Here is a 13,898-nt window from a genome sequence, read left to right as displayed (position 1 = left end):
TCTCACACACACTCACTCCTACTCTCACACACACTCACTCCTACTCTCACACACAATCACTCCTACTCTCACACACTCACTCCTACTCTCACACACACTCACTCCTACTCTCACACACACTCACTCCTACTCTCACACACTCACTCCTACTCTCACACACACTCACTCCTACTCTCTCACACACACACACACACACTCACTCCTACTGTTACACACACTCACTCCTACTGTCACACACACTCACTCCTACTCTCACACACAATCAATCCTACTCTCTCACACACTCACTCTTACTCTCACACACACTCACTCTTACTCTCACACACACTCACTCCTACTCTCACACACAATCACTCCTACTCTCACACACACTCACTCCTACTCTCACACACACTCACTCCTACTCTCACACACAATCACTCCTACTCTCTCACACACTCACTCCTACTCTCTCACACACTCACTCCTACTCTCACACACACTCACTCCTACTCTCATACACACTCACTCCTACTCTCACACACACTCACTCCTACTCTCACACACTCACTCCTACTCTCACACACACTCACTCCTACTCTCACACACACACACACTCACTCCTACTCTCACACACACTCACTCCTACTCTCACACACACTCACTCCTACTCTCACTCACAATCGCTCCTACTCTCACACACACTCACTCTTACTCTCACACACACTCACTCTTACTCTCTCACACACTCACTCCTACTCTCATACACACTCACTCCTACTCTCACACACACTCACTCCTTCTCTCACACACAATCACTCCTACTCTCACACACACTCACTCCTACTCTCACACACACTCACTCCTACTCTCACACACAATCACTCCTACTCTCACACACACTCATTCCTACTCTCTCACACACTCACTCTTACTCTCACACACACTCACTCTTACTCTCACACACACTCACTCCTACTCTCACACACACACTCACTCCTACTCTCACACACACAATCACTCCTACTCTCACACACACTCACTCCTACTCTCACACACACTCACTCCTACTCTCACACACACTCACTCCTACTCTCACACACAATCACTCCTACTCTCACACACACTCACTCCTACTCTCTCACACACTCACTCCTGCTCTCTCACACACTCACTCCTACTCTCACACACACTCACTCCTACTCTCACACACACTCACTCCTACTCTCACACACAATCACTCCTACTCTCACACACACTCACTCCTACTCTCACACACACTCCTACTCTCACACACTCACTCCTACTCTCACACACACTCACTCCTACTCTCACACACACACACACACACTCACTCCTACTCTCACACACACTCACTCCTCCTCTCACACACAATTGCTCCTACTCTCACACACACTCACTCTTACTCTCACACACACTTACTCTTACTCTCACACACACTCACTCCTACTCTCACACACACTCACTCCTACTCTCACACACACTCACTCCTACTCTCACACACACAATCACTCCTACTCTCACACACACTCACTCCTACTCTCACACACACTCACTCCTACTCTCACACACACTCACTCCTACTCTCTCACACACACTCACTCCTACTCTCACACACAATCACTCCTACGCTCACACACAATCACTCCTACTTTCACGCACACTCACTCCTACTCTCACACACTCACTCCTACTCTCACACACAATCACTCCTACTCTCACACACAATCACTCCTACTCTCACACACACTCACTCCTACTCTCACACACACTCACTCCTACTCTCACACACAATCACTCCTACTCTCACACACACTCATTCCTACTCTCTCACACACTCACTCTTACTCTCACACACACTCACTCTTACTCTCACACACACTCACTCCTACTCTCACACACACACTCACTCCTACTCTCACACACACAATCACTCCTACTCTCACACACACTCACTCCTACTCTCACACACACTCACTCCTACTCTCACACACACTCACTCCTACTCTCACACACAATCACTCCTACTCTCACACACACTCACTCCTACTCTCTCACACACTCACTCCTGCTCTCTCACACACTCACTCCTACTCTCACACACACTCACTCCTACTCTCACACACACTCACTCCTACTCTCACACACAATCACTCCTACTCTCACACACACTCACTCCTACTCTCACACACACTCCTACTCTCACACACTCACTCCTACTCTCACACACACTCACTCCTACTCTCACACACACACACACACACTCACTCCTACTCTCACACACACTCACTCCTCCTCTCACACACAATTGCTCCTACTCTCACACACACTCACTCTTACTCTCACACACACTTACTCTTACTCTCACACACACTCACTCCTACTCTCACACACACTCACTCCTACTCTCACACACACTCACTCCTACTCTCACACACACAATCACTCCTACTCTCACACACACTCACTCCTACTCTCACACACACTCACTCCTACTCTCACACACACTCACTCCTACTCTCTCACACACACTCACTCCTACTCTCACACACAATCACTCCTACGCTCACACACAATCACTCCTACTTTCACGCACACTCACTCCTACTCTCACACACTCACTCCTACTCTCACACACAATCACTCCTACTCTCACACACAATCACTCCTACGCTCACACTAACATCCACACACACAGATTATTATGACCCCAGACCAGACCCCAACAGTTAATAGGATACTGGACAGAAACCTCAATATTTTATTTAATTTTCTCAGACTGTGAGGAAAGGACACTTCGCTCCAGCAGTGGTTCCACACAAATATAGGGATATGGTATTTTAAAACTAATTATAATATAAATACAGTATCTTACAGCTATCAGTTAAACAAGACTTAATAATGCAATGAAATAATAACTCTTAACTGTTATCTTGATCTCCACCAAAATACCCCCATCTCGAGTCAAAATATACTTTTAAATATGCCACAAAACCCTGGACTCCCCAGCCAACAGCAATGCTTGTCTCTATCTGTCTCATTTGTTCCTATAAATATCTTGATAACTTTGATCAAACCACTATTTTATCTTACAAATTCCACAGCCTGTTCAAATCCCCCTCTCTCTTTCTCCCGATAGACCCAGCTAATGTTGTCGACTCGCTCATACTATTTAAACTGCCTGATCTGTTCTCTACTTCAGCCCGGCCAATTACTGCTCCATCAGTATTCTCGATCATCTGAAAAGTGATGGAAGGAGTAATGAAATGAAATGAAAATCGCTTATTGTCACAAGTAGGCTTCAAATGAAGTTACTGTGAAAGTCGCCACATGTCCGGTGCCTGTTCGGGGAGGCTGGTACGGGAATTGAACCGTGCTGTTGGCCTGCCTTGGTCTGCTTTCAAAGCCAGCTATTTAGCCCTGTGCTACACCAGCCCCATAACAGAGCTATCAAGTGGCACTTGCTTAGCAATAACCTGGTCACTGATGCTCAGTTTGGGTTCCGCCAGGGTCACTCAGCTCATCACCTCGTTATGTATTTTCTTTTCTTTTCTTTTCATGTACTTAATGATCTGTTGAGCTGCTCGCAGAAAAATACTTTTCACTGTACCTCGGTACTCGTGGCAATAAACAAAATCCAATCCATTACAGCCTTGGTTCAAACATGGGAAAAAGGGCTGAACGCCAGAGGTGAGGCGAGAGTGACTGCCCTTGACATCAATGCAGCATTTTACCGAGTATGACATCCAAGGAGCCCTAATAAAACTGGAGTCAGTGGGAATTAGAGGGAAAAACCCTCTGCTGAAGGTTGGTGTGGTACCTAGCCGGCGACCTGGAGTCGTCCAACCCAACTGTGCCCCTCAACCACGGCTACATTTGTGGCCATTTGACCGTGGAGAGGGCACCATTAAGACCTTCTGTGCCTGCTGGATCCCGCAGGGTCAGGGGGGTGCCTTATTTACCCGTTTAACAACATTTTGAATTCATGTTTTAAGTTTCATTTGTGATTTATATTTGTTTAAGGGAGCAACCCTTTAAGGCGCTTCCCTTTTAATTTGTCCCTGCGTTATTTTAATTTAGTTTATTTGGTTAAGTCAAAATAGTTGGAGTCATACCTGTCACAAAGGAAGAAGGTTGTGGTGGTTGGAGGCAGATCATCTCAGCTCTAGGACATTATCAGAGGAGTTCCTCAGAGTAGTGTCCGAGGCCCAACATCTTCATCAGAGTGACCTTCCTTCCAGCATAAGGTTAGGAGTGGGAATTTGCTTTTATAACTGCACAATATTCACAACTCCTCGTACTTAAGCAGCCCGTGCCCGTTTGCAGCAAGACCTGGAAAATATTCCTGCTTAGATTGATAAGTGGCAAGTATTATTAACACCACACAAGGCTTCTTAGAATCATAGAATTTACAGAAGGAGGCCATTCGGACCATCGAAAGAACACCCTACTTCCTCGCCTCCACTCTACCTTCAAAAACCGAGTAACCTGGCCTAATCTTTTGGACACTGGGGCAATTTGGCATGGCTAATCCTCCTAACCTACATATCTTTAGACTGTGGGAGGAAACCGGAGCACTCAGGAAACCCACGCAGACACGGGAAGAAAGTGCAAACTCCAGACAGACCGTCACCCGAGGCCGGAATTGAACCCGGGTCCCTGGAGGTGTGAGGCAGCAGTGCTAACCACTGTGCCGCCATGCAGCCCCAGTGGATGCCATACTCTTGACAAATGCTGTCTTGTTGTCAAAGGCAGTCACTCTCACCTCACCTTTGACATTCAGCTCTTTTGGCCATGTCAGGAGCTGAGCGACTCTGGCGGAACCCAAACTGAGCATCAGTGAGCAGGTTATTGCTATGTAAGTGTCACCTGATCGTGCTGCCAATGACCTCTTCCATCATTTTTCTGATGATCGAGAGTAGACTGAAGGGGCATTACATTAACCTAGTTGGACTTGTACTGCTTTTTACTGGCAGGACAATTTTCCGCATTGCTGGGTAGATGCCAGTGTTGTAGCTGCACTGGAACAACCTGGCTGGGGGCGCAGCAAGTTCTGGAGCACAATTCTTCAGTACTGTTGCCGGAATATTGTCAGGACCCATAACCTTTGCCGTATCCTGTGCCCTCAGCCACTTCTTGATATCATGTGAGATTAAAACCTTTTGCTGTTTAAATATTTCCCCAGGTTTCCTGCAGGATTGTAGCTCCAGTTGTACTCGGAACGTCGGAGATCTGAATGCGACTTGCCAGTTCCTGCCTGCCCTGATTGCAGAAACGTACTTTGAGAACTTTCTCCTATTACCGGTGAGGCAGAGGCGATATTGATTTTTCTCATTTGCAACCCAATTGTATTTATATACCACCTTTGATACAGTAAAACATCCGAACGTGCTTCTCGGCATATATCGAGACATATTGACCGAGGTTCACGGTGAGAATCCCAGGCATTAGAGAGCGGGCAGCTGACGACAAAGCCATGTAAATCGGGGATACCTACTCTACAGCATTGGAAGCTGAGGAGAGCATAAAGGGATTTGGGATGAGTGAGGTTACTGAGATAGGGAGATGAAGCACTGAGGGGTTAGAAAACATGGATTTGAATAGTTCAATGCAATGTTATGGGCCAGAGTTTAGACTCTCCAAAGTGTATTATGAAGTTCACCTGACCTACAGCTGTTATGTTGAATTTGGCTAGGATGAGCACAAGAGCCTTCACTTCAGGTGTGATTCATCAGACTTCCTAGACGCTTTTATCAAAACAAAGTTTATTCGAAGAATGTGGTTAACATATATAAAACACTTATCACGAATTTAATATCAATTACAAACATGAAACAACACACAACAGCTCCAGTAATCTATGTATATAACTCTTAATGAATCCCCCTTAGCAGCTGTTCCAATTCAATACAAAATCCAATAATCCAAAACCCCTTTTAAGGGCGTGGCCCAGCACACTGTAATCTCACTTGAATGATGTGGAGATGCCGGCGTTGGACTGGGGTGAGCAAAGTAAGAAGTCTTACAACACCAGGTTAAAGTCCAACAGGTTTGTTTCGAAACTCTAGCTTTCAGAGCACTGCTCGTTCCTCAGGCGAATGAAGAAATACGTTCCAGAAACATATATAGACAAAGTCAAAGATGCAAGACAATGCTTTGAATGCGAGCATTAGCAGGTGATTAAATCTTTACAGATCCAGAGATACAGGAAACCCCAGGTTAAAGAGGTGTGAATTGTCTCAAGCCAGGACAGTTGGTAGGATTTCGCAAGCCCAGGCCAGATGGTGGGGGATGAATGTAATGCGACATGAATCCAAGGTGCCGGTTGAGGCTGTACTCATGTGTGCGGAACTTGGCTATAAGTTTCTGCTCGGCGATTTTGTGTTGTCGTGCGTCCTGAAGGTCGCCTTGGTACCCGGAGATCAGAGGCTGAATGCCGTTGCCTGCTGAAGTGTTCCCCGACTGGAAGGAAAAAAATGTCATTGATGTATCTGGTAACTTTGGTTGTCTGTATACACCAGATACATCGATGACATTTTTTTCCTTTGGACCCACGGCGAAGAATCATTGAAACGACTACACGATGACATCAGTAAGTTCCATCCCACCATCAGAGTCACCATGGACTACTCTCCAAAGTCGGTTGCATTCTTGGACACACTCGTCTCCATCAAGGACGGTCACCTCAGCACTTTGCTTTACCGCAAGCCCACGGATAACCTCACGATGCTCCACTTCTCCAGCTTCCACCCTAAACACATTAAAGAAGCCATCACCTATGGACAAGTCCTCCATATACACAGGATCTGCACAGATGAGGATTGGATTGGATTGGATTTGTTTATTGTCACGTGTACTGAGGTACAGTGAAAAGTATTTTTCTGCGAGCAGCTCAACAGATCATTAAGTACATGAGAAGAAAGGGAATAAAAGAAAATACATAATAGGGCAACACAACATATATAATGTAACTACATAAGCACTGGCATCGGATGAAGCATACAGGGTGTAGTGTTAATGAAATCAGTCCATAAGAGGGTCATCTACAGACACTGAAAGATGCCCTCGTACGAATGGGATATGGTGCTCGACTCATCGATCGACTGTTCCAATGCGCCACAGCAAAATAACCGCACCGACCTCAGAAGACAAACACAGGACACAACCGACAAAGTTACCTTCGTCGTCCAGTACTGCCCTGGAGCGGAGAAACTACGACATCATCTTTGATGAAGTTGAGCATCTTGCCAAGGTCACCCCCAAACCTCCACTGCTTGCCTTCAAACAAGCGCAAAATCTCAATCCATTGTTTGCAGCAAACTACCCAGCCTTCAGAACAGTGACCACGACACCACACAACCCTGCCATGGCAATCTCTGCAAGACGTGCCAGATCATCGACATGGATACCACCATTACACGTGAGAACACCACCCACCAGGTACGCGGTACATACTCGTGCGACTCGGCCAACGTTGTCTACCTCACGCTGCAGGAAAGGATGTCCCGAAGCGTGGTACATTGGCGAGACTCATGCAGACGCTGCGACAAAGGCTGAACGGACATCGCGCGACAATCGCCAGGCAGGAATGTTCCCTTCCAGTCGGGGAACACTTCAGCAGTCAAGGGCATTCAGCCTCTGATCTCTGGGTAAGCGTTCTCCAAGGCGGCCTTCAGGACGCGCGGCAACGCAGAATCGCTGAGCAGAAACTTACAGCCAAGTTCCGCACACATGTGGGCGGCCTCAATTGGGACCTGGGATTCATGTAGCATTACATTCACCCCCCACCATCTGGCCTGGGCTTGCAAAATCCTACCAACTGACCTGACAATTCGCACCTGGGGTTACTGCTATCTCTGGATCTGTAAAGATGTAATTACCTGCAAATGCTCGCATTCAAAGCATTGTCTGGCATCTTTGAATCTGTCTCTATATAAGTTTCTGGAACATACCTCTTCATTCACCTGAGGAAGGAGCAGCGCTCCGAAAGCTAGTGTTTGAAACAAACCTGTTGGACTTTAACCTGGTGTTGTAAGACTTCTTACTGTGCTCACTTGAATGGGACTGGTCCTTTCCCTGAGTTCCAGCCTCCAACCAACAGATTCCAAACTCCTTGCGGAAAGCAACTCTATCTTTGAAGTTCCCACGGCAGTTTCCACACCCAATGTGCTCTCAGTTCACCGGGACAGCTTTCAAATAAAAACAAGAAAAAACAGAGAAACACTGCTTCTCTTTTCCAGTCCAAACCAACAAACCGAAACTGAAACCAAAACCCCCTCAACTGATAGCCACAACCCAGCTCCACCTACAAATGACATTACTGAACCCCTGCTGTAAGCCATGTGGTCAAACAAAACCTTTCTTAAAGAGAAACCCCGTGTCCGCGTGGGTTTCCTCCGGGTGCTCCGGTTTCCTCCCACAGTCCAAAGACGTGCAGGTTAGGTGGATTGGCCATGATAAATTACCCGTAGTGTCCATAAGGGTTGGGAGGGGTTATTGGGTTACGGGGATGGGGTGGAAGTGAGGGATTAATGTGGGTCGGTGCAGACTCGATGGGCCGAATGGCCTCCTTCTGCACTGTATGTTCTATGTAATCTATGTAAACCAAAGATACTCACAGGACAGCAATAGAATGTCTCGGTAGAGCAGTGCATGGGCTGGAGTACGATTTAGAATACAGGAAACAGACCCTCCACTGAGCTGGTGAGTGCAGGGACATTCTCATCCTATCAGGATGTTGGATTTTGACTCTGGTCCTGAGATTTATCTTTGTTCTCTTCATACTCTTTGTCTTGCAGGGCCCTAGTATTACCAAATCGGGGAGCATGGTAAGACAGTTGTCTTATTAACACGTTTGAATGTCCATTGTTACGTTGGCCGAGTGGCGGAGGCACCTCGCCATTGACCCAGGGCGGGATTTTCCGATGCATAGTCCGCCTTCCTTGGGAGTGGGGTCAACCCCGGCGGCACCAAAAGATTCCACCTGTGAGAGGGTGCTGGGAAATCCCACGTTATCTCTGTCCTTTCCTGACTCACTTTTCCTCTTTGTTCTCTCCACCTCTCTAGCCCAGCTCCCTCTGGTCTTCACTCTTGCTTCACGCTCTCTTTCAGACTCTCTATCTCTCTCTGTCACCCTCTCCCCCCTGTCACAATCTCCCCCTGTCTCTGTGACCCTCTCCCCCGGCTCTCTCTCCCCCTCCCCCTGTCTCTCGCACCCTCCCCTCTCTCTCGCTCTCCCTCCCCCTCTCTCTCGCTCTCCCTCCCCCTCTCTCTCGCTATCCCTCCCCCTCTCTCTCGCTCTCCCTCCCCCTCTCTCTCGCTCTCCCTCCCCCTCTCTCGCTCTCCCTCCCCCTCTCTCTCGCTCTCCCTCCCTCTCTCTCGCACCCTCCCCTCTCTCTCGCTCTCCCTCCCATCTCTCTCGCTCTCCCTCCCCCTCTCTCTCGCTCTCCCTCCCCTCTCTCTCGCTCTCCCTCCCCCTCTCTCTCGCTCTCCCTCCCAATCTCTCTCGCTCTCCCTCCCCCTCTCTCTCGCTCTCCCTCCCCCTCTCTCTCGCTCTCCCTCCCCTCTCTCTCGCTCTCCCTCCCCCTCTCTCTCGCTCTCCCTCCCCCTCTCTCTCGCTCCCCCTCCCCCTCTCTCTCGCTCTCCCCATCGCTCTCTCTCCCTGCCCCGCTCTCTCTCTCCCACCCCCGCTCTCTCTCTCCCACCCCCGCTCTCTCTCTCCCACACCCGCACTCTCTCTCCCACCCTCGCACTCTCTCTCCCGCCCTCGCACTCTCTCTCCTGCCCTCGCACTCTCTCTCCCGTCCTCGCACTCTCTCTCCCGCCCCCGCACTCTCTCTCCCGCCCCCGCACTCTCTCTCCCGCCCCCGCACTCTCTCTCCCCGCCCCCGCACTCTCTCTCCCGCCCCCGCACTCTCTCTCCCGCCCCCGCACTCTCTCTCCCGCCCCCGCACTCTCTCCCGCCCCCGCACTCTCTCTCCCGCCCCCGCACTCTCTCTCCCGCCCCCGCACTCTCTCTCCCGCCCCCGCACTCTCTCTCCCGCCCCCGCACTCTCTCTCCCGCCCCCGCACTCTCTCTCCCGCCCCCGCACTCTCTCTCCCGCCCCCGCACTCTCTCTCCCGCCCTCGCACTCTCTCTCCCGCCCCCGCACTCTCTCTCCCGCCCCCGCACTCTCTCTCCCGCCCCCGCACTCTCTCTCCCGCCCCCGCACTCTCTCTCCCGCCCCCGCACTCTCTCTCCCGCCCCCGCACTCTCTCTCCCGCCCCCGCACTCTCTCTCCCGCCCCCGCACTCTCTCTCCCGCCCCCGCACTCTCTCTCCCGCCCCCGCACTCTCTCTGCCGCCCCCGCACTCTCTCACCCGCCCCCGCACTCTCTCTCCCGCCCCCGCACTCTCTCTCCCGCCCCCGCACACTCTCTCCCGCCCCCGCACTCTCTCTCCCGCCCCCGCACTCTCTCTCCCGCCCCCGCACTCTCTCTCCCGCCCCCGCACTCTCTCTCCCGCCCCCGCACTCTCTCTCCCTGCCCCGCTCTCTCTCTCCCACCCCCGCACTCTCTCTCCCACCCCCGCACTCTCTCTCCCGCCCCCGCACTCTCTCTCCCGCCCCCGCACTCTCTCTCCCGCCCCCGCACTCTCTCTCCCGCCCCCGCACTCTCTCTCCCGCCCTCGCACTCTCTCTCCCGCCCCCGCACTCTCTCTCCCGCCCCCGCACTCGCTCTCCCGCCCCCGCACTCTCTCTCCCGCCCCCGCACTCTCTCTCCCGCCCCCGCACTCTCTCTCCCGCCCCCGCACTCTCTCTCCCGCCCCCGCACTCTCTCTCCCGCCCCCGCACTCTCTCTCCCGCCCCCGCACTCTCTCTCCCGCCCCCGCACTCTTTCTCCCGCCCCCGCACTCTCTCTCCCGCCCCCGCACTCTCTCTCCCGCCCCCGCACTCTCTCTCCCGCCCCCGCACTCTCTCTCCCGCCCCCGCACTCTCTCTCCCGCCCCCGCACTCTCTCTCCCGCCCCCGCACTCTCTCTCCCGCCCCCGCACTCTCTCTCCCGCCCCCGCACTCTCTCTCCCGCCCCCGCACTCTCTCTCCCGCCCCCGCACTCTCTCTCCCGCCCCCGCACTCTCTCTCCCGCCCCCGCACTCTCTCTCCCGCCCCCGCACTCTCTCTCCCGCCCCCGCACTCTCTCTCCCGCCCCCGCACTCTCTCTCCCGCCCCCGCACTCTCTCTCCCGCCCCCGCACTCTCTCTCCCGCCCCCACTGCTCTCTCTCCCTCCCCCACCGCTGTCTCTCCCTCCCCCCACTCTCCCTCCCCTCCCGCTCTCTCTCACTCGCTCCCACTCTCTCTCCCTCCACCCACGCTCTCTCCCACCCCCCGTTCTTTCCCTCCACCCGCTCTCTCCCTCCGCCCACTCTCTCCCTCCCCCGCTCTCTCTCCCTCCTCCCGCTCTCTCTCCCTCCCCCCGCTCTTTCTCCCTCCCCCCGATCTTTCTCCCTCCCCCCGCCCTTTCTCCCTCCCCCCGCTCTTTCTCCCTCTCCCCCTCTATCTCCCTCCCCCCACACTCTCTCCCTCCTCCCCGCTCTGTCTCCCTCCCCCCGCTCTGCCTCCCTCCCCCACTCTGTCTCCCTCTCCCCCTCTCTCTCACCCTCCCCCCGCTCTCTCTCTCCCTTCCCCCGCTCTCTTTACCTCCGCCGCGCTCTCCGTCCCTCCCTCCCCCACACGCTCTCCTTCCCTGCCTCTCCCTCCCCCTGCTCTCCGTCCCTCACCCCGAACTCTTTCCCTCCCAGCGCTCTCTCCCCCCCGCTCACTCTCTCCCCCCCCGCTCTCTCTCTCCCCCCCCCGCTCTCGCTCTCCACCCGCTCTCTCCCTCACCCCCCGCTCACTCTCTCTCACTCCGCTCTCTCCCCCTTCCCCCGCACTCTCTCCCTCCCCCCCCCGCTCTCGCTCTCTCTCCCTCTCCCCGTCCCCCTGCGAGCTCTCTCTCCCTCTTCACGCTCTCCCTCCCCCCGCTCTCTCTTTCTCACCCCGCTCTCTCTTTCTCACCCCGCTCTCTCTCCCTCCCCCCGCTCTCTCCACCCCGCTCCCTCTCCCTCCCCCCGCTCTCTCTCCCTCCCCTCCTGCTCTCCATCCCCCCCTGCTCTCCATCCCCCCGCGCTCTCTCTCCCCCCCCCCCCAGCTCTCTCTCCCTCCCCTCCCACCCTCTCTCCCTTCCCTCCCGCTCTCCAGCCTCCCGCACTCTCTCCCACCCCCTGCTCTCTCCCCCTCCCCCGCTCTCTCTCTTCCCTCCCCCCCGCTCTCCCTCCCTCCCCCCCGCTCTCTCTCCCTCCCCTCCACTCTCTCTCCCTCCCCCTGCTCTCTCTCCCTCCCCCACTCTCTCTCCCTCCCCCCACTCTCTCTCCCTCCCCCCGCTCTCTCCCTCACCACCGCCCTCTCTCCCTCACCCCGCTCTATCTTCCTCCCCCCTGCTCTCTCCCCCTCCCCGCGCTTTCTCCCCCCTCTCTCGCTCTCTCCCCCCCCCACTCTCTCTCCCTCCCCCCGCTCTCTCTCCCTCCGCCCTGCTCTCTCTCCCTCCCCCCTGCTCTCTCCCTCCCCCTGCTCTCTCTCCCTCCCTCCCACTCTCTCACCCTCCCCCCCGTTCTCTCTCCCTGCCCCCGCTCTCTCTCCCTCTTCACGCTCTCTCTCCCTCCCCCCCGCTCTCTCTCCCTCCCCCGCTCTCTCCCCCCCCCCCGCTCGCTCTCCCTCCCCCCGCTCGCTCTCCCTCCCCCCGCTCTCTCTCTCCCTCCCCCCCGCTCTCTCTCTCCCTCCCCCCCCGCTTTCCCCCCGCTCAATCCCCCTCCCCCGCTCTCTCTCGCCCTCCCCCCGCTCACTCTCACCCTCCCCCCGCTCTCTCTCACCCTCCCCCCGCTCTCCCTCGCCCTCCCTCGGCTCTCTCTGCCTCCCCCTGCTCTCTCTACCTCCGCCGCGCTCTCCCCCCCTCCCTCCCCCCCGCTCTCCGTCCCTCCCTCCCCCCCGCTCTCCGTCCCTCCCTCCCCCCCGCTCTCCGTCCCTGCCCCCCTCCCCCCGCTCTCCGTCCCTCCCCCCCGCTCTCGGTCCCTCCCCCCGCACTCTCTCCCTTCCCCGCTCTCTCCCTCTCCCCCGCTCTCTCTCTCTCCCCCAGCACTCTCTCTCTCCCCCGCACTCTCTCTCTCCCCCCGCACTCTCTCTCCCTCCCCGCACTCTCTCTCCCTCCCCCGCACTCTCTCTCCCACCCCCGCACTCTCTCTCCCGCCCCCGCACTCTCTCTCCCTCCCCCGCACTCTCTCTCCCCCCCCCCGCACTCTCTCTCCGCCCCCGCACTCTCTCTCCCGCCCCCGCACTCTCTCTCCCGCACCCGCACTATCTCTCCCGCCCCCGCACTCTCTCTCCCGCCCCCGCACTCTCTCTCCCGCCCCCCGCACTCTCTCTCTCGCCCCCCGCACTCTCTCTCCCGGCCCCGCACTCTCTCTCCCGCCCCCGCACACTCTCTCCCGCCCCCGCACTCTCTCTCCCACCCCCGCAGTCTCTCTCCCACCCCCGCACTCTCTCTCCCACCCCCGCACTCTCTCTCCCACCCCCGCACTCTCTCTCCCACCCCCGCACTCTCTCTCTCTCCCCCCGCACTCTCTCTCCCGCCCCCGCACTCTCTCTCCCACCCCCGCAGTCTCTCTCCCACCCCCGCGCTCTCTCTCCCTCCCACCCGCTCTCTCTCCCTCCCCCCGCTCTCTCTCCCTTCCCCCGCTCTCTCTCCCTCCCCCCGCTCTCTCTCCCTCCCCCCGCTCTCTCTCCCTCCCCCCGCTCTCTCTCCCTCCCCCCGCTCTCTCTCCCTCTCCCCGCTCTCTCTCCCTCCCCCCCCGCTCTCTCTCTCCCCCGCCCCGCTATCTCTCCCTCGCC

General features: G+C 55.5%; 1 protein-coding gene across 2 annotated transcripts in view; it reads left to right on the top strand.

Moving 5' to 3' along the window:
• LOC140386607 (tectonic-3-like) overlaps positions 1-13,898 on the top strand; it is an 894,865-nt gene that overhangs the window by 458,181 nt on the left and 422,786 nt on the right. The window contains exons 7-8 of one of the 2 annotated variants that reach the window (XM_072469083.1): positions 5,186-5,304; positions 8,799-8,828. In XM_072469083.1, coding sequence (XP_072325184.1) covers positions 5,186-5,304; positions 8,799-8,828 — 149 coding nt within the window. The remainder of the gene's footprint in view (positions 1-5,185; positions 5,305-8,798; positions 8,829-13,898) is intronic. The other variant, XM_072469084.1, reaches the window with a different exon arrangement.

The sequence above is a fragment of the Scyliorhinus torazame genome, chromosome 12, assembly GCF_047496885.1.
Source record: "Scyliorhinus torazame isolate Kashiwa2021f chromosome 12, sScyTor2.1, whole genome shotgun sequence".
NCBI lineage: Eukaryota > Metazoa > Chordata > Chondrichthyes > Carcharhiniformes > Scyliorhinidae > Scyliorhinus > Scyliorhinus torazame.
This window is presented reverse-complemented; position numbering and strand designations above follow the sequence as displayed.